General features: G+C 42.0%; 1 protein-coding gene across 1 annotated transcript in view; it reads left to right on the top strand.

Annotated features, from left to right (window-relative positions):
* The window catches only part of GAN (gigaxonin), a 54,603-nt gene that overhangs the window by 5,337 nt on the left and 22,563 nt on the right, over positions 1–26,703 (top strand). The window contains exons 2-9 of the mRNA XM_090062842.1: positions 13,492–13,606; positions 14,542–14,892; positions 15,433–15,650; positions 20,815–20,936; positions 22,286–22,398; positions 22,923–23,072; positions 24,187–24,323; positions 25,065–25,193. Of these exons, the coding sequence (XP_089918968.1) occupies positions 13,492–13,606; positions 14,542–14,892; positions 15,433–15,650; positions 20,815–20,936; positions 22,286–22,398; positions 22,923–23,072; positions 24,187–24,323; positions 25,065–25,193 (1,335 nt within the window). The remainder of the gene's footprint in view (positions 1–13,491; positions 13,607–14,541; positions 14,893–15,432; positions 15,651–20,814; positions 20,937–22,285; positions 22,399–22,922; positions 23,073–24,186; positions 24,324–25,064; positions 25,194–26,703) is intronic.

Below are 26,703 nucleotides of genomic sequence, written 5' to 3'. Positions count from 1 at the left end.
GGTTCTGAGAAAAATGGAAGAAGGTCCTGAAGAGCAAGGAGCAATTCTGAACCTACCGTACAAAATTTCAACATGGGTGTGCTTCCCGTCAGCCTCTCTTAGCAAGCACCTAATGTGATGTGGGTGCAGGTGCCCTCCAGAGAATGTGCTTAATCTAGTTTACAATCTGTAGGGCCCATAAGAACTTATTTCTGTGGGGGCCAGGCATGGGTGACTGGTGCCTCCTGAGTCTGGGGGGCACCAACAGAAGCCGGCAGTGGTGGGGATATGGCTGGCAAGCACCCACAGAAGCTGCCGGCAGCATCAGGAACAGCCCTGTCGGGGGCATGTTCCTTCCCCCTTCCGTCCCTCCAACCAGTTGCCTATGGGGCCAGGCTATTGGGGGCCCTGTCTCTTCTCCAGCCTTTTACACGTTTAATGCCTTGAAAATATAGGACCTGTCTAGCTGCACTTCTACTAAACTAGAGATGAATGGGTAATTTGGTATGTCCGGTAAGCAAGGAGGTTTGCTTTAAGAACACATTGGTCACTTGCAGGTAAGTGCAGTCATGTGGTACGTGGCGCCACAGATGTATATCTGCAGCACTGCATACTGTACACTCATCTGTTCTCTGTGATGGAAGGTAGCAGCATGGGTTTTTTTGTTTGTTTGGGGGTTTTTAACACCAGGATATCCAGGACTCAAAAAAAAACCTATGCAAGAATGGCACACAGGGGCAGCGCATGCCACCCAAAACTGGAGCCTGGCTGGCTGGAGCCACGTTCCAGCTGGCAGCCAGGCTCCGAGCAGCAGAACTGCTGCTGCAAGCCTAGGAGACCCCCAGAACCCCAGGTAAGGCTGCTGGAGCCAATGCTGGCCCCAGCCTTCCCTACCCCAGCTGGGGCAACCTGCTGCGTGCCAGAAGATACATGGCACAGGCATTGCCTGGGAACATATAGCAGTGGCACAAGGTGTACTGCTGCTTCTTGTACCTGTGTAAACCAATATGCATGCTCGTGTGGATGCAGCTATTGTGATTTTAGATGAATATTCCTTCACCTGGCAGCTAGTGCTGCTTACTGTGCTGGCCAGTGATGTCCACAAACTGTCCATACTTCTCCACATGTGCTGACTCATGAAAGGGAACAGTGAAACTGCATAGCATTGTGGGAAGATTTATTGGTCCGCTAATGGAACAGCCCAGATCCAGCTAGTCTCTTCCTCTTTGGAAAGCGGCTTGCACGGAGTAGTGTAGCATGGTTGAGAGCATCACTTCCTGGCATGGTGTTTTCAGTGTAGACCTACTGTGCTATGCACAGAGGCTGGCTGGTGAATTAATGTTTCCAAAGGCACTTTATGCATGTATATTTATCTGATCACGTTACATTCAAGGCTAGCTGCCTGGCTTATAGGAGATAGAAGACTTTGTAGTGTCTCTGGCACTTGAATCACATAGTACAATCTAAGCTTGAGCAGAAGAATGCACCTTGGCTCTTTAGGTACTACTTGTAGACAGTGGCATAGATATACTGGCCTAACGGAACAGCTCAGAGGAAGTGAGTAAGGCTAAGGCTCCACTTAACTTTGCTGGTAACAGTGTTAGCTAAGGGCATAGTTCAGGTAATTTCAGACGGGAAAATTTGAGGTTGGATATTAGAAAGAGCTGTCTTGCTATTAGAGTAGTTAAGCACTGGAAAAGGCTACCCAAGGTGGTTGTAGAATCTCCATCCGAGGATGCTTTTGAGAGCAAGATGGGCAGCCACTTGAGTGGGATGGTCTGTCAAGGATAATCCTGCCTTGTGGTCCTTTCCATCCTTGCATATCTATGATCACAGCCCTAGTGTAGATGTAGTTACGTTGAGCTGCCCCCCCGCCCCCCAGTGTTTTTTGCTAGTGTAATATTTCACATTAGTAACAGGCTATACTGACAAAAGAGTACTTTTGTTGTGATAAACAGCATCTACCCCAGGAGAGTTGGCTGGTATAGCGGTACTGGCAAACCTTTAATGGTATAGACTTGTGCTAAAATATTCATGGTATTGTCCTTAGTACCAGCAAATGTGGCATCCTTACCGAAGTGGCACATTGCTACGGATTGTCATGACCTGGCATGAGTTGTTTTGCATGGTTACGTCTAACTTGGTACAGTTAATAATTCTGTAGCACAAATATATACCAGCACTCCATAGAGGCCACACACCCCAAAGGAGACAGCATGACTGGCACTGGTGTTTTGAAAATAAGTTTGGCCTGGTATACAGAGCAGCTGAGCAGTGCATGATTCTCCTGGAAAATCTCAGTAATATGAATGCTGTGGGCTGCCTTTGGCCTCCATTAGGCTGAGGCTGGCTGAAAACACAGCTAGAATTAAGCACATATCTGAATTTTAGAAAAATAAAATTATTTTCCTGGGATGAAAAAGCAAGGACCTGGGAAGGTCTGTAAGTTTTGTGGGGTGTTTGCAATAGGTTCTCTGAAAACATGGCTTTCACCCGCCCTGTGTACCAGTTGCTAAATTGGGGTGATAATACTTGGCTAGTTTGGAAGGGCGTAGTGAGGATGCTTATGTTAATCTATGTCCTTATGTAATATCTTCCCTTGTAGTATCTCAAAACACTTCCTTGAGTTGCTAATACTATCTTGACATGTTACCAATTGAGTTTAGCCATTAAAGACTGTCTGGTTAATGGTGTAGTAGAGGGAATCGTGGTTGTTCACGAAGGGTTAAACAATTCATGGATGTTTCTTTACTGCTGATTTTAGCTTCCTATTCCAGCATTGTCCCTAACCCTCATCCTGGCCAAGTACCCAACCTCATGCAAAGTTAGTTGTGCTGTCGACCCAGATAAGCTACCCTGGCTGGAAGTATAAGTTGGTGCTTGAGTACCATATTTGTTTGGAAGGTAATGTGTGCTGAGGATACAGGCAAAAGCACCTGAGTGCTGGTAGTGCTGTAGTGCCTCATGCTCTTTTCCCATGAAGTGCACCCAGAAGGACAGACATGTTTTTCCACCACTTGGTCAGAAAAGCAGTTGCAGAGTAGCTCAGTCCACTGCAGTCCAAAACCCATAGGATTTAACACAAGAAATCACGCATGCATGGCAGTTACAAGGCTCAGTAACTCAGGCGTGGCTTTTCAGAAAGACTGCTTGCAAATAGGCCAGGTTAACTGAATACAGATCACCCAAGTTTATTGTGGTGGAGATATACTTTAAGAGACTTAAAATGAGCTGTCACGGGAGCAAATCGATACACTTCTCCTATAGTATACACCGAGCTATCTATGACTGGGAGGATTATTTTTAACAAAAGGAGTATTTCAGAGCTGAAATCCATACACGAAATGAGCATTGTTATACAGACAGTGCTTTAATGGATGAAGTTTGGTATTTGAAATAAAAGTCAAACTTAACAGCTTTTATAGACGCTGGGTCAGAAGGGACCTTAACAGGTTGAGTCCGACCCCCTGCCCTGGGCAGGAAAGAGCACTGGGATCAGATGACCCCAGCCAGCTTGGATATGCATTTATGCTATGGCCATCCTTGAGCTTGCAGTGGATGTACGTGCACATAGCTCTGGTTCAAAATGCTCCCCTAATGTATTTCTTGCCACATAAATTGAATTACAGTAGACAGAGAAATATGTACGTTAAGTCTACTTGAAATATGTAGGAATAAGCACTGGGTATTTTTCAGTTCCTGTTTAAATAACGTTTAGTCTTCTTGAAACTAGTTTTGGTCAGAAATCAGGTCTTTTATTTTAATTTTTCGATATGCAAAGCTCTTCATCTCACCTAGGCTGCCAAACCACCATAAAATGTTAATCTCTCTGACGGTGCTGAAATAAACTTCATGTGGACAACAAGCCCTGAAAGATTTTTGTATCACTTTGTCAGCCTCCTACTTTTTTTACACTGTTGATTTATAGCAAATTAGAAGCTGTGTTTTGAGGCCTGTGAGGGAAAAGGTGATGAAAACATCTTGCTCACTGTGTACACTTGGTCCTAAGCATTGCTAAACTGTGCTCTTAATAACAGAGTGAAATTTGAAATCAGTGCTCTCACTTATGTAAAACCTTGCCGTGAAAGCCACCTTGTCACAGTACTACAGCATTTGTTAGCTAACGTCAATACTGGTTTCTTCCTCATGTGAATACACATGCTGGTAGCTAACTTCCCTTCTGTTTCCATTTGTTAAATTTCCATTTGTTGAGATTTTTAGCTGTACTTATGAAAACTCTTTGTAATTTTTCATAACCTTCTATTATTTGAAAGTAGTCTTATCTATTAGAGACCAATGCTGAAGCAGCCCTATGTAAAATAGTGCTGTGGGTAAAGTTGGAGAAGCACTCTTGTTAATAGGTCCTGTTCTCACACTTGCAATTTGATAACATTTAAGTGAAGGGGATGATGATTCCTATTGTTTGTTTCCAGCCTAAAGCTGACCAAACCCGCTCCCATTCACAGAAAGTTCGGGTTAGAGGGGACCTCAGGAGGTCGTATCTAGTCCAACCCCCTGCTCCAAGCAGGACCATCCCCAACTCGATCATCCCGGCCAAAGCTTTGTCTAGCTGGGTTTGGAGACATTCCAAAGATGGGTGTTGAAAACCACCACCACCTCTCTGGGTAACCTGTTCCAGTGCTTCACCACCCCCCTAGTGAGACAATTCTTTCTAATATCTAACCTAAAGTTCCCTTGCTTCAACTTGAGCCCATTGCTCCTTGTTCTATCATCTGCCACCACTGAGAACAGCCCAGCTCCAGCCTCTTCTAACCCACCCTTCAGGGAGTTTAAGACGGCTATTAACCACCCCATATCTTCTCTTTTCTAGACTAAACAAGCCCTGTTCCCGCAGCCTTTCCTTACAAGTCATGCTCCAGCCCCCAGACCATTTTCAGAGGGAACTCTGCTGGACTCTTTCCAACTTGTCCACATCCTTTCTGTAGTGGCAGGCCCAAAACTGGACCCAGTACTCCAGATGTGGCCTCACCAGTGCTGTATAGAGGGGAAAGCTACTTTTCATTCTGCACACACAGAACAGGATGTAGTACAGCATAACCAAAAGCTTCTGTGCGGATGGTCTGAGGTTGCTGTATTGTACTATGGGTTCCATGTTACTTACTGGTCTCTCCACAATGGCAGAATTTTTCTGGGAAGTTGGGAATAAATAGGTAAAATAGCTTTAAAATATATAGCTCCATTGTAATTAATGGGAAAGCTAAAATTTTACTTGTAATGTTCAGGTGTCTGAGTTCTGGAGTTTTTAGAAAAAAGACCTTTTCTTTATCAAAAATGAATTGGCCAAATGAAAATCACGGTATGTAGCCCTCCGGAACAGAAGCATCTTTTCCAGGGAGTATTTTACTTGGATGAGAGGGACCTTGGACAGTCCTAACCGCAAAAAGCTCTGAAGAGCTTGGGATGGGATGTGCAATGCCATATGCAAAGCCTGTTAGGGAAGTTTATTCATTAAGGGCTGGTTAGAGCAAGAATGCAAAGGAAACCCAAAGGGAACAAGAAGCCTGTCTCTTGCCTTGCCCAGACCAGCTCAGCAAGGAAATGGGACTGGTAGATGCCCAGCCTGTAAACTGAGGGATAACTTGGCATGTGAGCCAAGCGCTCAGAAGGAAGAGGTTAGGATGGGCTACAGCCATAGTTCTGCACCAGCAACCATTGCTTTCAGATGTGCACCTTTTTAAAGAAGGCAAATGGGAAAAATAACTTTGGGGAATACTTACCCACATGCATCACTGTCTTTGCTGAAATTTTCATTCATGTTTCTCTTGCCTTTTCTCCTTGACTGTCTTGTCTTCCTTCCTCCCAGGATCTCAGCTGTCATTGTTCCATCTCTTATATGCAAAGAAACACGGTCATTTATTGCTGTCTGCAAGTTATTCTGGTTAGGCCTTTATGCAGGTTTTTTTTTCCATAATACTTCATCCCATGATAGCTAATGAAGTCGGTTAGACCAGGGCTGGCCAACCTGCAGCATGCAGGTCCCAAATGGTGAGGACAAAGCCTCAGTGTGTGGCACACAAGAGACTGGGGAAGAGAAAGGCAGCAAGTTGGAGTGGCACAGAGGGGAGAGCATGGAATTTTCATTTGTGGCATGCCTGCCCGAAGGGGTGACTCCCACTGGGTTACAGTGTGATGCTTCCCTCTTCCAGGTGCTGTGACATGAGCACATATAACAGCCTGGGGTAACCCACGAAGGCTAGCATTTTTTAACCATTACTTCCTGCAATCGCATGAACCCATTAGCAAAAGCCTGCTTTCTTTATAAATAGCTTGATAATTTTAAAATATTTTAAAAAGGTCTAGATTTACCAAATAACTTGTAGCTGGCTGTGTTCCTTTTCAGCAAACACAGGTAAGATGTTTGCAGGCGGGGTTGTCAGTCAGTTTGTATTTTTAAGCAAGACAAAGGCTCTGTTGCTATTAAAACCAAGCTACAGGAAAGCCATCCTTTGAGCAAAGGTAGAGAAAGGCAGACGAGTCATAGTTCCAAACCCATGTCTGATATGACAGTGTTTTGACTAAGACTAGAAGCTATTATCAAATTAAAGTTACTTGATGAACTTTCACTACGTGAGCTACAATGATGAATAAACTTAATCTGCACCTGGAGAAGGAAGACGGGTTGAAACTGCAGTTAGGATGAGGAGTTAAAGTCAACCAAGGAGACATAAGGACTAAGACACTCTTTTATATTACCTGCGGGCTGTCACCTGTTAAAAAGCAGAGACTTTAGGGCTTTTACATTAAAGAAAACTTTTACTTTAGAGTAGTTTGGTTGATTAGATGATTAGGCCTAAAATTTGGCTGTGGATGGATGGCCGAGTTCTGTCTAACAAACCCTGGTTGCACATACTAACTACATTGACTAACTGCAGCAGAATAACTTCAGATGTGCACTTGAGTAGATTACATCATAATGTGGCACCATGTTCTCAACACCAAGAAAATGAGGGGGGCAGATTCTAACACCACCCAAAAGCGAGGACCCAACCCTGGAAATGTTGGAGCCAGCAAAATCTGCCAAGTGCAGGTTAATACTAACACTCTGCAACTACTGTTTGAATGCATTGCCTTGATCCTTTTGTAATATGTAAAAATGTCACTGGTGAATTTTTAGCCAAACTTTAGTTTTTTTGTGCTTTGAAAAACTTTTAAACTGTCTGCAGTCCTTCCTTAAACAAAATAAAAGCAACCTTGCTTGGTTTTTATGCTGAGCTGGTAAATAGATTGGCTTGGCTGGAGATTTGTAGTTGCTCATCACTTGCAGATCACCTGGAAAAAATTACAAAGACATAGACAAAATATTTTAAAAGCTCGCATGGTTTGCAGGGCGTGGTGAAGACAATCTTTCATGTACGGTGCCAAAAGGCCAGGGTGTGACCTGGAAAAAGAATCCTGCTTGTTTAATTGAGAAGCCTTTTTTGAAAGAGAGAGATGGGTGGCAGCAAACTGCTGCATCATGGTTTTCTGTTTTGACCTATTTTAAAATATGTTCTAAAAATCTTTGCATGTGCAATACGAAGCTTGATCAGCATCTAGGATTACAGCATCTAAAACAAAACATGTTTGGGGAGGTGTTGTAAGCATTAGCCATTTACATGGTAAATAAATTTTTGTTAGCATTGATCTAGAGAGGTGGCAAGCCTGTAGGCTCAAACCCACGTGTGGGACCTGGATTGGGAGGAGACCCAAGCTGGCTTTAATTGTTCCTTGGTATAAGTAGGTTTGTATCAAATTCTGCAGAGACAGTTTCAAGTCTAGTGTTGTCCTGACATGTTCCGATCACCCTTGGTAGTTTCGGATAATACTCCCTTTCTAACTTGAAAATCTGTCGCTTCTATTTAACATGGTTTAATCCTATTCTAGGCCTTCACTAGAAACTCTTTTTGGTGTGATATGTATTTATTTTTAACAATATTTCTATACCATCAAAAGCCCTTATATAATCACTGATTATACTAGCCTAAAAAGTGCTTGTGCTGTTTTTTGGCCTATTTCATTTGGTGCTAAATCATTGTCTTTGCTAGTATAAACAGTGACTAAGCTGTAGTTGTAATGACAAAACTTTTCTAGCATAGATGTAGCTTTTTTGGAGCCAAATGAAAACCTGCAAAGGAACTCAGTTATAAAAAGCTGAGATATTCTTGGTGGTTCTCTAAAACTTTATTTTTTTTCCATCATCATACCAGAGCTCTTTAGAAAACTTTATGAACCTGAATTGTTTTTTGGTAAAATGAGGCTGAAACTGACACTTTTACTTTGCCATTTCAAAGACAGAAATTTCCTTTTTTTACCATAAAACAGTGGTTATCAACCTTCTTAGACTCAAGGCACCCCTTGGAAAATGCCGGCTCTTAAGGTTTCACTCTCTCTTTTTGACTATGGAAAAAGAATAGGGTGATTTCTGTTAGAAAGAGCTTGGAAAGACCACAACAGGTAAGATTTTGTTTGATGCTTTCAACTGTTATGCAAAATCTCTGGGTTTATCTTGTGAATCCACGTGTGTGTATTTGCACATCTAACAGTGCTAATATTGTGGAGCACCCCATAGCAGAGCTGTGTGAAACAGCATCATTCCTTCGATGTCCGTCTCAATGGAAGAGTGTTTCATTTTGAGTTTGTTGTTTTGTTTCAAAAGCATTGTTACGTTTCGTTGAAACTGTTTTGATGCTGTTTCTCCCACCCAGCACTGGGAAGATCAGTGCCGCCACTGGCCACAGCTGGCAGCACCAGCCTCCTGTCATCTGGCAGGCAGAGCAGAGGCTCACCCACACCCCCTGGAGGAGTCTGGCACAGCCCTGCAGCCCTCCCGGGAGCTCACCCACCCCCTGGGGTCAGCAGCAGCACCGGTCTTCCCGGCGCAGTGTGTGGGCCGTGCATAGCGCCAGTCCCAGCCAGCAGCAGCAGCCTCCTGTCATCCAACAGGCAGATCAGGGGCTCAGCCCCAGGAGGAGCCTAGCACAGCCCCACAGCCCTCCTGGGGGTGTGGGTGGGGCCCTGATCTGCCTGCCGGATGATAGGAAGCTGCTGCTGCTGGCCGGCGCTGAAGCCAAGTAAGCCTGGCTTTGAAACTCAAAACGCTTTGAAACTTTTGAAACGTTTCAAGTGCCCTTGTTTCATTTCGGTTTTGCTGTTTCCAGCTCAACATGCTTCAAAACGAAACATGGGGTGAAATTTCACACAGCTCTAACCCATAGTACTCTTCAAAGGATCTCATAGTCACCCTAGGGTGCTATAGCACCCTGGTTGCTATTAAGAATAAAAAGCAAAATAACTGTCCACGAAAACTGTTTCCAAACCTATTGTAGTACACTGCAGATGTCATAAATATGCTTGAAGTACATAAGGCCCGCAAAGGTCTTCAAGGAAGCTGGGGCTGTATCTTTTACAAAGGTGCATAGCCTTTGCAGCCATTTAAAAGCCTTTCTCTGTCAGTCAGGAACACAAAAACAAGCATAGGGATGAAACTATTGTTCGTTTTATGCTTGGTGTCACTATTATATCATTTTCGTCTGTTATCTTTCATTGACGGCTTACAAGTGAGCTATGCTATGCCGTATATTTTACGGCTTGTAAGACATAGTACATCTTTTTTCTTCTTTTTTTTTTTTTTTACCCAATATGTCCTTGCCTGGATATTTCACTGAGTAAAGATTTAATTTATAGACTTGCTTAGAAGGATGAAACTTAACTGAATATTATTGGTTTTATATGGTATAAAGCTACTGAACCCAGTTTATACCCTTGGATGTGAATGCACATTTCTTTCAAATGCTGTCTTTGAAACATGAGGTTTTCTGTACTTATGTGATCACGTGTTTACTGAGCAGCTGTGACTCTTTTTTTCTAATATTATATACACAGTCTTACACAATGGCATTTGAGCTGACTCAAAGATTTTATTTCCCTAGATGTTGAAGAACAGATTCTAGATTTGCATCTCTATTATCATATATATTTTCATGTTCACTTATTCATCCCATGTGCTATATGCTCTGTTGTTTACCTAACAGGAAAATTAAATTTCTTAATGGTATCATCTGTATGCATGCATCTTTTACATAGATTGCTGAGTAGATAGGATATAGCTTGAAGCAGTTATGTTTACTTGCTAACAAAATATTTGTTTTAAGGGGAAATCAGTTCTTAAAATATCTGAACAAAATACATTGTTAAGCTGGTAAAAATGAAGTGGTTTTCTGTTTTGTTTTGTTTTGTTGTTTTGTTTTGTTTTAAGAACATGGGACTTTAACTCAGGAATAAGGGGATTTTGGTTAACTTTCTCCCTACTTCTTTCCCCTACTCACCTTCCCAGTAAATATTGCTCTTCTCCACAGGATAACTACATCTGTTTACACTGTTCTTAAAACAATTTTTCAGGGAGAGACTTTAGACTTTACTCGCTAGGTAACAGTGTAATTGGAAATAAATAGTTATTTTAATGAGAAGAGACTTGAGTCCTGGTAAGGGAGAGTTAAGAGAATGTGTAAACATAAACAGTACATATAATAATCCCAGTCTCCCAATGTTTTCCTACTCTTTCCACAGATCCACTGGGTATAGGGGGTTTTCCTTGAGAGTTTTTAGTCCTGTATTTGAACTAAAAACCAAGGTAGCTTTCTTCTGGTGCTGAAGCACTTGGTCTTTCTGAATACCATGAGGATACGGTAATAGTAAGGTAGAGCTTTGCACATTCACAATGTGAAAAATAGCCATATTGCACTTGTGCAGATCTCTTTATCAGCAACGTTGCATGCAAGCTGACACTCCCCAGTTTGCAGGCCTGAAGATCAGATGCAAAATAAATGGGCATACTGGGAATTGTACAGCTGAGAGAATGGGGAGAGCGCTGTTAAGGTGCCTGTTGGTTGACCTTCCCTAGGTGCTAACTCTCTGCAGATTTTCTGTTTAAATGCAGTTGCTTACTTCCAGAAATCCACAGTTAAGTTCAGCCAACCAACTTTGCTGTTACCCCTTTTTTTCCTACATACTATGAGAACAAACAAATTCTCAGACCACTTTATCAGTCACATAAATTAAGTTTAAAAATAAAGTAAAAACAGTTTTATGCTCACTAATGTATTAGTTGTGCAGTTCACCTAAGGCAACCAGCTGCTCTCATGGGACAGAGTTAAGATCAAAGGCTGACATTTAAAACCACGTTATGTGTGACAAGATCACTTATTTCTAGGCTTTCTCTAGTTCTAGGATATGTATTATACCTATTCTGGGGAGGAAAAAAAATAAATATATATTTTCCTGTTTTTGTTTTATGGTTTTGGACAGACACGTGATTATTTCATATAAAATACTGTTTTGCAACATGAAATAGTATACAGGAGTTAAGACATTTAGTCCTTTTACTTTTTAATAAGGTAATTGACTAGACCAATTACTTTATTAATCAGAAGTCCATGCAGTGCGTTTGTGTATGATGCTGACATTGTGATTGCTGATTTCTTAAGAAGCTGGTACTATTTGTATGACTCTCATCTCTCCAGTGTAGCTGGCATAAAGTCTGTTCATGATGCACAGTACATTGCATCACACATGCTGGTCTTTCTAGGGATCTGTAGATATTGTTGTGATGTTCTGTGCTGTCTTTTGACAATAATCTGCTACCCTGTTTTGATAGTGTCTTGGAAGAAGCACAACTTGATATACCTTGGCAGGCAGATGCTGCAGAGCTAGAGTTATATTAATTTAACAGAATGTGCCATCTCATTGGAGGAGAGCAGATATGGCCTCTGTAAGAAGTACATACAATATAAAGAAAATTGAGCTCGCTTGAGCAGATCAGGAAATATGCAAAGAGAAGAAACACTATTGCTGTCTGATCAGTACCTTGCTACTTGAGTCGGGGGGCTTGTCTAACACATAAGAGGTTTTTAAAAAAAAAAATTAAAGAAGTTGGGGTGTTTTTAAAAGTTTTTTATTTATTTATTCATTTTTAATGTCTTGCCATAGTAGCTAGCACAGTAATGGTACAAACAAAGAACTGTCTGTATGCATGTATGGGTCTCTGCCCCAGAGAGTTTCCAGTCAAAAATGTTAGTTAAAAATGGCTCATTTCTCAGCTTATATAAGCTTTGTGCCAACAGTTGAGAAATATGACTCGCCTAAGACCAGATTCTGCCATGCTTATACTCAATTCAAATAGTTCCTTATGGGGAAAGTTACTGTTTAAAGATACTGCTCATATATGAGTAGCATTTCTCCCACCTCCCCTGAAGGAACTAATTTTATTAAATGTGAGTAGGTCTGGCCTTCAGGTCAGTCATCTCTGGATTTATTTAAAGTATGGCCAATAGTATATGATCACAAGTTATCTAAGAGACAAACAGGAAGCAGCTTTTCACATTGGAAAATGACCCTTCTATAAGATGTATGTTAAAACAATAGGAAGTCTGTTTTAAGCTTTCCTTTTTAAATAAACCTAAATGACATATTAGTAGGGAAGATAAGCATCCTGGTCTTCATGCTGCCCTGTTGTTAGTCACGTGAAATTTGAGAGTATTTTTTACATTTGATGCTCTTTAGCTAGATGGATGGTCTTTGCTGATGTATTGCTTAAATAGCAATCGCATGATAATATTTTTACAGCTTGATTGGGGCATTTGGTTCATTGGTTGTACTTTGTTTGTTTTCTTTCACTCATACCCGTACAGTACTGAGATGATCACACTTAGAGCATGACTATGACCCTACCTACTAAGAGTGACTCATTTGGTTTATGTTGCCATTTTCAAAAGCTGTGCAACACATAGATATTCTTAGTCATATCTCTTCATTTACTTTTTCTTCTATTCCTTACTTAAACTAAAGGCTATTCTCCATATCTTCTTAGCTCTGTTTTGGTTTTTTTAGTAAGTTTAAATTGGAGGTGCTTCTTGCTGCCAGAAGGAGCCCTGTTTGACTCTTCTGAACTTAGTTTGCAAGGGTGACCAGATTGGCTTTGAAGTCTTCGAGACAATAAACATCTAATTTCTCCAATTTTTATAGATACAGTTTTCAAAGCGTAATCCTTGTTGGAATCTTTCTGTATAGAAGCTTGTTGCTTTTTTCTTTTTTTACATTCCCTAAAACAGTGGTGCTTAATCATTTCAGGCTCCTGATACCCCTCCATAATTCCTCTGAGTGTTGGGTCCCCAGTGCAATAATTTACTGCAGCTCTTAATTCCTGGGTTGGAGAGGGGGGCGGGGGGGAAGAAGCTAACACTTGACTCCTCACACAGGAGCCGGCAGGGACACGTGTGAGCTTATCTAGAGATAAGTCTATGCTTCCAGGGGCCAAGTGAGGAAGAGCAAATGCTTCTGTCCTCGTATCCTGCAGCATCCTTAATAGGAGCCTTTGAGAACTGCTCCCCTAAAAGGAACGAATGGTATTCCCGGGTGTAATAGCTGTATGGTAGTTGTTTGTGCTTGTTTTCCCTCTCTCCCATTTATCATGGTGGAGCACTCTTTCCATTCGTTTTATTTCTTTTTCTTTTCTAGGACAAAGCTGAACTATAACCCTCCAAAGGACGATGGATCAACTTACAAGATTGAACTTGAAGGGATATCAGTCGAAATAATGAAAGAGATACTAGATTACATCTTCAGTGGGCAGGTATGGCATTAAATAGAATTACTGCATCCCTATCACTAAATCTGCAATGCTGGTTAAAGGCAAAGCCTGCTTTTTGTGTTATGTTGCTGTTGCAAAAGGCACAGACTTAAGTCCTGTGTTGTTAAGAGTTTGCCATAAAACTGCTTCTGTAAAGCAGTAAAGCCGCACTGTAGGCTATAGGTATGAACCAAAAAGTAAGCATGTCTAATGAGTTTCTATTGATCTGCTTAGTCTTGTGGCTCCCAAGCAAAAAAAAAAACCAAATAAATAATGCTAAACCTTTTTAAACACCACCAGTCTTTCCACTGAGCTAGTTTAAACCAAATTTATTAGCAGCTGTGAAAGGTGTCTGGACTGGCTGCCTTAAGATAGCAGATGATCACAGAACATGTACTTTGGGGTTATTCAAGTACTTCACTTCACTGCCTTGCCAATAACTTTGATCAGTTATGGGTTACAAGGTTGTTTAGTTTTCATGTCCATTCAATCCTTGCTAGTACCTGGTAAGGCTGCCAACTAAGCACAGATTTTTAATTGATTTTTGTGCTATCCCTTGGGAACCAGACAAAGAATTGTCAAATAAAACAGGTCCCCCAAACAAGCATCGGGTAGTATCAGATCTGGTTGGACAGCAACTAATTTAAAAAATAGCTTTCTTAAAGTAGAAATCCTGCAGATTTGGCTGTAAAAGCCCTTTTCTTTGTATGCACCCTGGATTTAACAGCAGGGTACAGTTTGACTTCTCAGATCAGTTCATCAAGTTTGTGGTTCCTTCAGATGCAACACGTCTGTACACACCCTCTGTGCAGCAGACCCCCTGCTTGTTTTCAGCTAATCTACTTACCTTACATTTTGAGAACCATTGTTAAGAACTTGGACATCCCATGCAGCAGATGTGTGACTTACAGCTGTAATTTTCACTCTGATTCTTGCAGATCAGGCTACAAGAAGAAACTATCCAAGATGTTGTACAGGCAGCTGATCTTCTGTTGCTTACAGATCTTAAAACTCTCTGCTGTGAGTTTTTGGAAAGTTGTATAGCTGCTGAGAACTGTATTGGTATTCGGGACTTTGCACTGCATTATTGTTTGCATCATGTTCACTACCTTGCCTCGGAGTATCTGGAAACTCACTTCCGAGATGTCAGCAGCACAGAGGAATTCCTGGAACTGAGTCCTCAAAAACTGAAAGAAGTGCTTTCTCTGGAGAAGCTGAATGTTGGAAATGAAAGATATGTGTTTGAAGCGGTGCTTAGATGGATTTCCCATGATTCAGAATTAAGAAAGGTCAGAGTGCTCCTGAGTTTTTTGTGATTTTTGGCTCAAGTTCTGCCATCGTATCCCAGTTGGGTATTTCTGAAGTGTGTCGCTACCAATGCCAGAGCACTGCAGGATGAAAATAGGATATGTTATTGGGTTTCATGCTATATTAAATTATATGGGATTCAATGTGGTGTGTCGGTTGGTGGTATTAAGACAGAATAGGACTCAGTTATTGGTGGTAGAGTCACTGCAGCCTCTCTTTTTTGTTGCAGACATAAGCAGCAAATGGAATAGCTTGATATTTATATCCAAAAGTTAGATGCACAAGTCTAGTTCTGGGAGAGTGATTAGTTGATTAGACTTGGAGCCTTAAGCTGTGGCTTCCAATCTTACTTTCGAACTAGAATTCTGTTATCTACTTAAAATACACAAAATGGTTTATGTTCCTTTTATGTACAGAAACTACTGCTCTTACTTTAGAGCATAGCTGCAAAGAATTTATCGTGAACAGTGTCATTTTGTACAGCGTTTCAGAATTTTTTTCCTGTTTTGCTGGCTCTCTAGGTTCACATGAAGGATGTTATGTCCTCAGTGTGGGTTTCAGGATTGGACGCAACCTATTTGCGTGAGCAGATGATGAGCGAACCACTCGTTCGGGAGGTCGTCAAAGAATGTAACAACATTCCACTTACCCCCCCACAGCAGGGTGAGGCATTGCTGGCTTCTTTCAAACCCAGAGGTTACTCTGAGTGTATAGTTACCGTTGGTGGTGAAGAAAGAGTGTAAGTATTGATTACCCTTATCAACAAAACCAACTTGTACAATTATACAGTTAATGGGCCTGAGATGCTTTTATAGAAACTGAAGTACAGTGAGAAGTTAATAGGTACATAAAGTGCACTTAATGCACCTAATTAGTTCAGCACTTCAGTTTGTTTTTAGATTTAGCAGACGCACAGCAACATGATACAAGACTTGAATAGACCAGGTTGTCTACACTGAATGACTTATACAAGAGGGCCTTTTAAATTAATAAATAGACATCTGACACTTAACAAAACATTTTAAATGTTTATCATTGGCAAGATGTTTTACATGCTTAAAATGTTTGTTGAAACTTGATTGCTGTAGATGTTATCCTAAGTCTGTTGATTGACTTAGGATATCCTAATTTAGATGTTATCCTGAATCCATCGATTGAGTCCCGGGTGGCCATCCCATGGCACGTGGCAATGCCTTGGGCAGCCTCCCTGTGTGGTATGCATCAGACCAGGTAGGGAGTTAAAAGCAGAGCACAGATCAGGCAGGGGATTAGAGTGGCACTCGGCAAGAGTATGGAGTTTACCTTGTGGCACCTGCCAAAAACATCGACCCCTGTTGGATTAGGTGATAGAGGGTTGTGAAAGACTGCAGTAGCTTTGTGGTACTGACTTATCTAGATGCTGTAGCAAATTTCTCATTAAAATATGATGGCTAGTGATGTTGAAAGCCAAAGATGCAGTTCATTAGACTGGTATGGGCTGCTAGAATAAACTTTCTCTAATTTGTAAACTGAGTGGATTTTATGTACCAGTCTTGAATGAGAAGTAGTAGAGAACACAAGGCAACACTCTTCTAATGGTTGCTATTCAGGTCATTGCTGTTTTATTAAACTATCACATGCCTGCTTTACAGTCAAGGCTCACCTTCCTTGCCAAAGATAATGATGAGGCCTATACCACCTCTTAGGTGATAGGGGTTGCCCAAGGATTGTGCAGTGTTTGACCAGCTCTAGTGTTTAGAAATGCAGTGTCCTTTGGTTACTATTAACTAGTGTTAACTGTTTACTTCCATTTTAAAACCCATACTGTCAGAAGTTCAGATTTATATTAATTTTCCCTAGGCTTGAATAAATTCCTCACTTAACAAATGAGAGCCAAATCTCATTATTTCACATCACATCTTCCTCCATCTCCCAATAGCTTCTACATTGTCAAACTTAGATTGTAAAAGCTTTCAGACTGTTATTTTCATCTGGAAAACAGACAAAGGTATGGGCATAAACTGTTCATGAAGGACGGGCAGGGGAGAAGAGGAGGAGTTGCACTTTTTATGTAAAAGAGCCATATGATTGCACAGAGCTCCAGTATGAAACTGGAGACAGGCCTGTTGAAAGTCTCTGGGCTAGGGTCAGAGAGGAGAGCAACAAGGGTGATTGTTGTGGTGGGAGGAAGTGGTGGACGAGGTGTTTTTCAAACAGGTAGCGGAAGCTTCCTGGTCACAAGCCCTGGTTCTCATGGGGGACTTCAATCACCCTGACGTCTGCTGCAAGGGCAATACAGCAGTGCACAGGCAATCCAGACTCTCCACTTCTGGAGAGTGTTGGGTACAAATTCCTGGTGCAACTGCTGGATCAGCTAACTAAGGGCCGTGCTCTTCTTGACCAGCTGCTCACAAATGGGGACGAATTGGTGGGGAATGCAGCAGTGGATGGTAACGTGGGCAGCAGTGACTATGAGATGATTGAGTTCAGGATCCTTGGGAAAGAAAGGATGGAGAGTAGCGGAGTAAGGACCCTGGACTTCAGAAAAGCAGACTTTGATTCAATCGGGGACTCATGCAGGATCCCCTGGGAAACCAGTGAGAGGGAAAGGAATCCAGGAGAGCTGGCTGTGCTTTAAAGAAGCCTTACCGAGAGTGTAGGAACAAACCATCCCGATGTGCAGGAAGACTAGCAAGGATGGCAGAAGACCAGCTTGGCTTAGCAGGGAACTCTTCAGTAAACTAAATCACAAAAAAGAAGCTTGTAAGAAGTGGAAACTTGGACAGATAACTAGGGAAGAATATAAGAGCTTTGCTCGGGGATGCAGGGATGAAATCAGGAAGGCAAAAGTGCAAATAGAGTTGCAGCTAGCAAGGGATGTGAAGGGTAACAAGAACTGTTTCTACAAGGATGCTAGCAACAAGAGGAAGGTCAGGGAAAGTGTGGGTCCCTTACTGAATGGGGGAGGCAGCCTAGTAAAAGGATGCAGAAAAGGCTGAAGTGCTCAGTGCTTCTTTCACCTCGGTCTTCACAGGCAAGGTCAGCTCTCAGACTGCTGCACCTGGCAGCACCGTTGGGGGAGGAGGTGAGCTGCCCGCAGTGGCCAAAGAACAGGTTAGGGACTATTTAGAAAAGCTGGACATGTACCAGTCTCTGGGGCTGGATGGGATGAACCCAAGGGTGCTGAGGGAGTTGGCTGATGTGATTGCAGATTAGCTTGCTATCAGCCTTGAAAACTCATGGCAATCAGGAGAGGTCCCAGATGATTGGAAAAAGGGAAAAAGGAGGGCCTGTATTTAAAAAAGGGAAAAAGGAGGACCAGTCAGCCTCACCTCAGTCCCTGAAAAAGTCATGGAGCAGATCCTCAAGGAATCCATTTCTAAGCACTTGGGGGAGAAAAAGATGATTAGGAGCAGTCAGCATAGATTCACCGGGGATGAGTTATGCCTGACGAACCTGATTTGCCTTCTATGATGAGGTGACTGGCTCTGTGGATGTGGGGAGACAGGTGGATGGGGTGTACCTTGATTTTTAGCAAGGCTTTTGATATGGTCTCCTACAGCATTCTTGCAAGCAAGCTAAGGCTGGATGAATAGACTGTAAGGTGAATAGAAAAGTAGCTGGAGCTTTTGGGCTCGGAGGGTAGTAATCAATGGCTCGATGTCTAGTTGGCAGCCAGTAACAAGTGGAGTGCCCCAGGGGCCAGTCCTGGGGCTGGTTTTGTTCAATATCTTCTTCAGTGACCTGGAACATGGCACAAAGTGCACCCTCAGCAAATTTGCAAATGACACCAAGCTGCGGGGAGTAGTGAATACACTGAAGGGTAGGGCTAGGATTCGGAGTGGCCTAGACAAATTGGAGGATTGAGCCAAAAGACAACTTATGAGGTTCAACAAAGACAAGTACAAAGTCCTGTGCTTAGGGCAAAGCAATCCCATGCACCGGTGCAGGCTAAGCAGCAGCTCTGCAGAAAAGGCCCTGGGGGAGGGTACAGTGGCCAATCAGCTGAATATGAGCCAGCAGTGTGCCCTTGTTGCCAAGAAGACTAACAGCATCGTGGGCTGCATTGGTAGGCATATTGTCAGCATGTCAAGGGAAATGATTATGCTCCTCTATTCAGTACTAGTGAGGCCACATCTGGAGAACTGTGGTCTGTTTTGGGCCCCCACTACAGAAAGGATGTGGACAAGTTGGAGAGAGTCCAGCAGAGGGCAATGAAGATGGTTTGAGGTGTGGGGCAAATGACTTCTCAGAAGAGGCTGAGGGAACTGGGCTTATTTAGTCTAGGGAAGGGAAGACAGAGGGGGTTTAATAGCAGCCTTCAACTACTTGAAGGAGGATTACAAAAAGGATGGCGCTGACCTGTTCTCAGTGGTGGCAGATGACAAAACAAGGAGCAATGGGCTCAAGTTGCAGCAAGGGAGGTTTAGGCTAGATATTGGGAACAATTTCCTTACTAGGAGGGCAGTAAAGCAGTAAAACAGGCTACCCAGAGAGATGGTAGAATCTCCATCCTTGGAGGTTTTTAAGGCCCAGCTCAACCAAGCCTTGGCTGGGATGATTTAGTTGGGGATGGTCCTGCTTTGAGCAGGGGGTTGGACTAGATGTGACCTCCTGAGGTCCTTCCAACCCTAATTTTCTATGATTGTATGATTGTGTGATTTTAGGAACCTGTATACCACACTTGCCACTCAAACGGGCAGGTTTGAAGACCCTGGATGCATAAGACACTTACTGCGGAGTTGCCTAATTAGCTCTGCAGTAAAGTTTCACCATCTACCTAAACGATACTATTAAGACAGAGTAAACTAATTCACTCTACTGTAGGATAGTAGTGCCCAACACGGGTACTATTACACTGCAGAGTTATTTTACTCTACTATAAGTCATGTGTAGACAAGAACCATGTCTGGCTGGGGCTCAAAGGTGCTACAGGGTGGGGCTGCCTGCTGGCTAGCCCCAACCTGTAGCACCTTTGTGCCTCAGCCAGCCCCTCTGCAGCACGTTGAGCTGGGTCAGAGCAGCCCCAGGCTGGCAGGCTGACCGCACCGCCCGTCGTCATCGTTGTGTCCCCGCCCCCCGCCCGGCCTCTTGCTAGCCAGGGCCATGCTGCCCTGGTTCAACATGCTGTGGTCCTGGGTGCACATGTAAATGCTGCACCTGTGAGCAGTAAGTTTCAGCATAAACTGTGCCAGAGTTTTTCGCAGTAATACTCACACCCACTGAGACACACCCACTGAGCTGTAAATAGTTATGCTAGTATTGGATAAATGACCAACACATGGATTCGGCAAACCAAAGTTTGTTGCATAATATATGGATAACTGAGGCAAATGTCGCAGCTTTTTATATAAGAATTGCTTTTACTCATTCACGCTATATACTTCATTCACACCAAGTCACCTATCCACGGCACTTGGAGTCACGCTGCGGCAGCCAGTCTCAGGCTTCTGCAAGGCGACGTTCAGTTGAGAGGGGCCTTCACTGCCCTTTTATGTCCATGGGGCAAACTTTGATCAATGCCTGGAGACTTTCACCAACCACCATTTAATTCTTTACTTGTGCTCATCTTTCGGACTGTGTTACCGGTTACGTATTGTTGTTGTATTCTAATCTGTATGTTTTTCAGTTCTTATTTATATCATCTCCACGTTCTCAGATCGCCACCTGCACTTTATCTTTACAATTATCTCTGCTTACTCCAAATATTTTGTACAAGTCTATCTAATACCTGTTGCAATTATCCAACTAGTAATCATACACCCACAACACACACACACACCCTTATTGCTTCTTTTTTGACAAAATAGAAGTACGTTTAAAATGGCAGCTTAGCATAAGCATAGCTATAGCATAGATAGAATATGTTCTAAAATATGTTATAACACTAGTAAAAATAACACCAGTTTTTTATCCTTATTCAGGTCACGGAAACCAACATCAGTGATGAGGTGCATGTGCCCTCTTTATGATCCGAACAGGCAGCTCTGGATTGAACTTGCCCCTATGAGCATACCAAGAATCAACCATGGAGTACTTTCAGCAGGTAAGCGGGGACACGTTATCACTTCAAGGAAAAGCCAGTGGCATGTAAGCTCACCATGCTATCCAAACAGTTATAGTTTGTAAGATAATTTGCCTTCCAACAGCAAACTGGACTGAAGCCTGTTGATTTCTATGCAAATTATCCCTTTACTGCTGCTTTTTGTGGTGAATCCATCAGATTTTGAAGATCTGAAAATCGCACAGTGATACTTTGTTGCAGCTTGCTACTTTTGTCCCTACAGGAATGTCTTCTTTATTTATTTTAAATAACTTGGGGTTGCACCTGGTGCACTGTGCTGCTGAATTTGACCTATAGTTTCTGATGAACTATGTTGGGGGGAAAAGGACATGCGTTATAGGCTTGTGTGAAGCAGTTAGTATTTTGCTTTGGATTTGGGGGATAGTGATTCGATTTCAGTGATTCGAATCGCCGTCCCAAGATGATTTCAGCCAAATCTCATCTGGAGACTCAGCCACTGCCGAATCTCTGCATCCGCCAGGCCATATCCCCCGCCTGCTCTCCCAGCCCCGTCAATGGCTGCCCCACCCAGCCTTGGCTCCTGGCTCTTTTTTTTTTTTTTTTTTTTTTTAAAGTTCCCCATTTACCAGCTGCTGCCAGGTGGGGGGTAATCCCTACTACCCCATGCTGCATAGGGAGCTCTGCCACAAGCCCCCAGAAGCCTCGACAGCTGCTGCAGCAGCCAGTGAGTGGAGGCTTTTTTTATAGAACTGGGAGCTGGGGCAGGGCAGGGCAGGGCAGGGCAGCCATGGGCGGGTTGGGAGAGTGGGTGGGGGTCTCGGGGCTTGTGGCAGAGCCCCCCACGCAGTATGGGGCTGTGGGGAACAGCAGAGATGGGGGCCCCCCTGCCTGGCAGCAGCCGGTGAGTGGGTGGTTTTTTGGTTTTGTGGTTGTTTTTTTTTGTTGCTCTTTGTTTTTTTTTTTTTTTAAAGAGCTGGGGCTGGGAGAGCAGGCAGGGGATGGGGCCTGATGAGGGTCCCCTCACGATCCTCTTCCCCCTTCCTCCAGCATGGAGTCGGGGTCCAGTTTCCTTCATCAGCAAGCGAGGACTGCCTGAATCTCCAAAGCTCTCCGAGTCCATTTGGAAAAGATTCGGAGAACTTCAGAATCGATTTGGACCTTTTTATTGACTTGGATTCAGCTACTGAATTGCCTCCGAATCAAATCAAAACCTGAAGCTTCACACAGCCCTAACCTTTGCCAGTCCGGTGTCTGATCTGTGCTATTTTTTTTTTTTTTAATTGTGCTATTCCAAGATGTACCTTAATGCCTTGTCACAATCACGGGTATGACTACCACTTTAAAATTGCCATATGTGCTTTGTTTTGCAGAAGGATTCTTGTTTGTGCTTGGAGGTCAAGATGAAAATAAGGAAACTTTAAGCTCTGGAGAAAAATACGATCCAGACACCAATTCGTGGAGTTCCTTGCCACCAATGAATGAGGCAAGATCGCTACCTAACTGTCAACACTTATTGTTCCTTTAATAAAATGGGTTCAGCAGTATTACACTGATGTTAATTTCCAGTCACGTGAAGCCTTCAGAAGCCATAGTGCAGATCACCATACTTGTGCATTTCTTTATTGCCAAGTTTGGATCAGTAATAACTGCAGCCCCTAGGTAACACCTGTTTGTTAGCAAAGAGCTAACTTTAGAGGTGAAATGCAGAATTTCATTTCTGTTCAGAAAGTACCCTTAGTATTGTGGGTTTATTCTCCTTTGCAGAAAGCTTGTGTGCATGTCAGTAGGTATAAATAGGATACTTATGTACTGGAGAATCCTAATGGGGATGAAGGGACTGCACCAGAGACCTGTGCTTTAAATTAAAGGATAAAACTTGCTCTGGAGAAGGATACCTTTTATTGTAACTTTATTTTTAATGGAGGCAAATTGCAGTTACAAGCACGGTAGGCAGGATGTGAACTTGTGAACATCACTGCAACATGAATTTATTGATGTCTCTTGTAGGCACGACATAATTTTGGTGTGGTAGAAATTGATGGAATTATCTACATTCTGGGAGGTGAGGATGGAGAAAGGGAACTCATCTCTATGGAGAGTTATGACATTTATAACAAGACATGGAACAAGCAACCAGACTTAACCATGGTTAGAAAGGTAACGAGCTATAGCATAATAAGTTACACTTTAGCAATAAATACTTTTCTAAAAAATCCTGTTGAGCTGTTTGCACTGTCTGTTACAACTTTTTCTTAAACCAAATAGTCCTCTGATGGCGAGAGGGGAAGAGTGTGTTTTGTTTTTTTTTTCTTTTTTATTCATCAAAATAAAACTGCTGCTGTAGTGAGAATTTTTTATACTGTCTTGTTTGAGGTGCAGTTTATGGGTATACCTTGCTGCTTTTCCATAATGCAAACTTAATCAACAATTAATTTTAAAATACTAGAAGGAAGAAACTTGTGCTATGTGTTTTTAATGCAAAATGTCATTGTGAAAGGACAGAACAAGCTGAGATAATCTTATTTTATTCACCCTGAATTTTTTTAAAATCTACTTGCAGCCACACTTGAAGAAAAGGCTACTGCATCTATATCAGGCTGACTAAAACATTTAAGAACGAATTTATTATGGCTAGATCATTTGACTTCATTTTCTAAATAAAATGTAGCAATGAGGTTATTTTTGTGTTATCAGTACTCTGATTCCTGCAAATTCTCCAGCGGGAGGGGATTATGAAAAGTAACGAGTTTTCAAAATAGGGGAAACCTTGTATAAACTGACTAGCAGTCCTAATGCCTCCAGCCGGCTGTGAAAATTGCTTTAACTTTACTCTGGCTGTACTTTTTACCCTTTGGTCACACATTCATAAGTTAATGAGCTGTTATAGGTTGTGGTCACCACCAAAAATTTAACACTAGCTGGGATGCCTTGGATTTTTAAGGGGCAGTTTTCAGGGACAGCTGTTCTACTATGTATATAGAGTAGTTGTTAATGAAAATGAGGCAAGTCCATTTGAACTTGTCTTTATTCTCTTTTTTTTCAACATCCTTATAGCTGTTTCCCTTTGAGGAAAGGTTGACACAGTATTATTATAAATTACGTCCTTAAATTAATTTTTCATGTGGCTCAGAATGTGCCTTAATGAAGTTGCCTAAACCTGGAGTTTTGAGTCTTTTACTGTCTCATCTAAAATACTGAAGGTACTCCATTAACAGGATTCTGTAGGTTTCAACATATATATATATATATATTTTATTATTATTTTTTAAAGATTGGCTGCTATGCAGCTATGAAGAAGAAAATCTATGCAATGGGTGGAGGCTCCTATGGAAAACTGTTTGAATCTGTTGAGTGTTATGACCCTAGGACTCAGCAGTGGACAGCCATCTGTCCCCTGAAAGAGAGAAGGTGAGTAAAAATGCACGTCCAGGTTAGTAGGATGTGTCATTTAAATTCTAAAATAACAAGGCCATACAAACGTGACCCCAGGGTACTTCCATTTTTAAAGAAACGAATCAAGTTTTAGCACTGCTGGTTACATGGCAGTGGTGTGGATTCAGTAATCAACATGTGCAATCATTTTAACTTTGATGCCTTGGTTCTTTTGTAACTCTGCTAAGCAGTTCCAACTAATGCTGCTAGACAGACCTCCAGGTGGATTCCCCTGCCTTCCTGAGTCATACGGTAACATGGAGCTATTGTGCTGGGGATGTAGCCTGGGAATGTGGACGTGGCTTGGGACCGAGCATTGGTGGGATCTTTAATTTATTTATTTTTTGGCTGGAAGAGTGCCTTGGGCTCTTATTGGCTACCAAACTCCATGGCATAAAATAACTTGCTCTCAAGGAACAGTGAGTGCTTCTCTGCACAGTGAACCCAAAGCTGGCTATTGAAACATTCCTGCTATTCTGCACAATGAAAACAGAAATGGCATTGTCAGGATTGCACTTCCTACCAGCTTGAAATTTAGGACTTTGTCCTTGAATGAAAAATTGGTGCTGTTCATTTTTTTGGACAATGATGTATGCACTGACCTAAATGTTACTGAACACCTGATCTGAGCATTTGAATATGAACAAGTAGGGAAATGCATGGAAGGATGTGGGTGGATCTATTTAATAGTGCTTGTTTCCTTTCTTTGGCCCTCAGATTTGGAGCAGTAGCTTGTGGAGTTGCGTCAGAACTGTACGTGTTTGGTGGAGTCAGAAGTCGTGATGATAATCAGGCCAGCGAGATGGTGACCTGCAAATCCGAATTCTATCATGATGAATTTAAAAGGTAACTAGTTCTGGCTGTAGATGGAGCATGTCTCTCTTTCAGTTGCTCCTTTTATCTTTTTTATTCCCTTTTGAGAGTGTCGTAACGCATCCAGCTTTTCAACAAATGTCAATTCATCTTGTTGATTTTTTTTTTTTTTTTTTTGCCTCAATTTGAGACCTAAATATTTCTTCTTGTGGCACTAAAATGCTGGTTGTTAGGTATAAGTAGTTGTTTGGAGATGTTAAATAAAAAAACCCCAAACAAACAAACCCAAAAACAAAAACTCACTTTACGTTAAACTCAGTGCACTCCCATGCCAGCCCAGGCATGCCCAGAAGAGGCAGCACATTACTTGGACCCAGTTCACCCAACAAATGTTTATAGATCAGGCAAGTTAGTGGGGCTTTTTTGTGTTTTTATCTAATAGCTGATTGTCTCAGCTGTTTTACATTGACAGTTTCTACCATCTACCACTGCTTCCATGATGCTTTTATACAACATTAGGGGGAAAAAAATCTCTTGCTAATGTGGTAATTTAAGACTTCCAGCAATGTTGATTTTAATGTATCAAACTTTCCAGAAAGATTAGGAACCTCTGACCTGTCCAAATTTGGTTGCAGAGGAGTTATCACTGCCACCTAGTGGCTTTCACACACACGTTTAGAACAGACAGTTTTAAATTTGGGTTGAGTGATTAACATTTTTGCAAATTACAAATTCTTACAGTAATTGACAGTAGTTTAAAGTTAATAAGATGACTTTTTGTGAAACCAGTAAAGGACAGAGCAAAGTAGTAATACCTTGACTATCAATCTTCCATTAAACTGGCTTCAGTTAAGAAAAAATCTGAGGCTTATATTTAAAAAGAAAAGTTAATCTTTATTTTACTTGAGTAAATCCCCAGGGCCACACTTTCAAACACTGGCTTCTGGATTTTGTGACTATACGTGATTTAAGTGTATATTCAGGGGCTCGTTTTGAAGTGGGACGAAGTACAAGAGCAAACTATGCCTAGCTCCCCTTATACCTTTGAAAAGGAGAATTGGTAAAAACTAGGATGAAAATTTGACCTATTAGCTGAGTTCAGATGCTATCGTTCCCACTTCATAACTTCTGCTTCCTCTGCTGGAATATATGGTAGCTTCAGTACCGGGAGTGGTAGCATTTTTGTACAATGGTGCTTACCAGAAGAGGGTGCTGTATTACCATCTTATGTGTTACTATTTTAGATCATAGCTATGAAGATAAGCAATCTTCATGTGTATTGGATATGTTCAGAGTATGTAATTTGAACGTAATTTATCTTCAACATTAAAAGAATGTTATAGTCTAGGAGAGTTGTATCTGTTGTAAAAGTGTTATTTATAAAGGGACTCCAATTAAAAGCCAAAGGCAGAACTCTTTATAAAAACTTAAGCAGAGGTTATGTTCTTGGCAGAATGATATCTGGATCATATTACTTCATATAAATTTTGAAACTTGCCACAGACTATTAATGAAGTGAAGGCACATTGGATACCGTTAAAGA

The sequence above is a fragment of the Crocodylus siamensis genome, chromosome 9, assembly GCF_052110815.1.
Source record: "Crocodylus siamensis isolate JL-2025a chromosome 9, ASM5211081v1, whole genome shotgun sequence".
In the NCBI taxonomy this organism is placed as follows: Eukaryota; Metazoa; Chordata; order Crocodylia; family Crocodylidae; genus Crocodylus; species Crocodylus siamensis.
The sequence above is the reverse complement of the archived record's forward strand: the minus strand, read 5'-3'. Positions and strand labels throughout refer to the sequence as shown.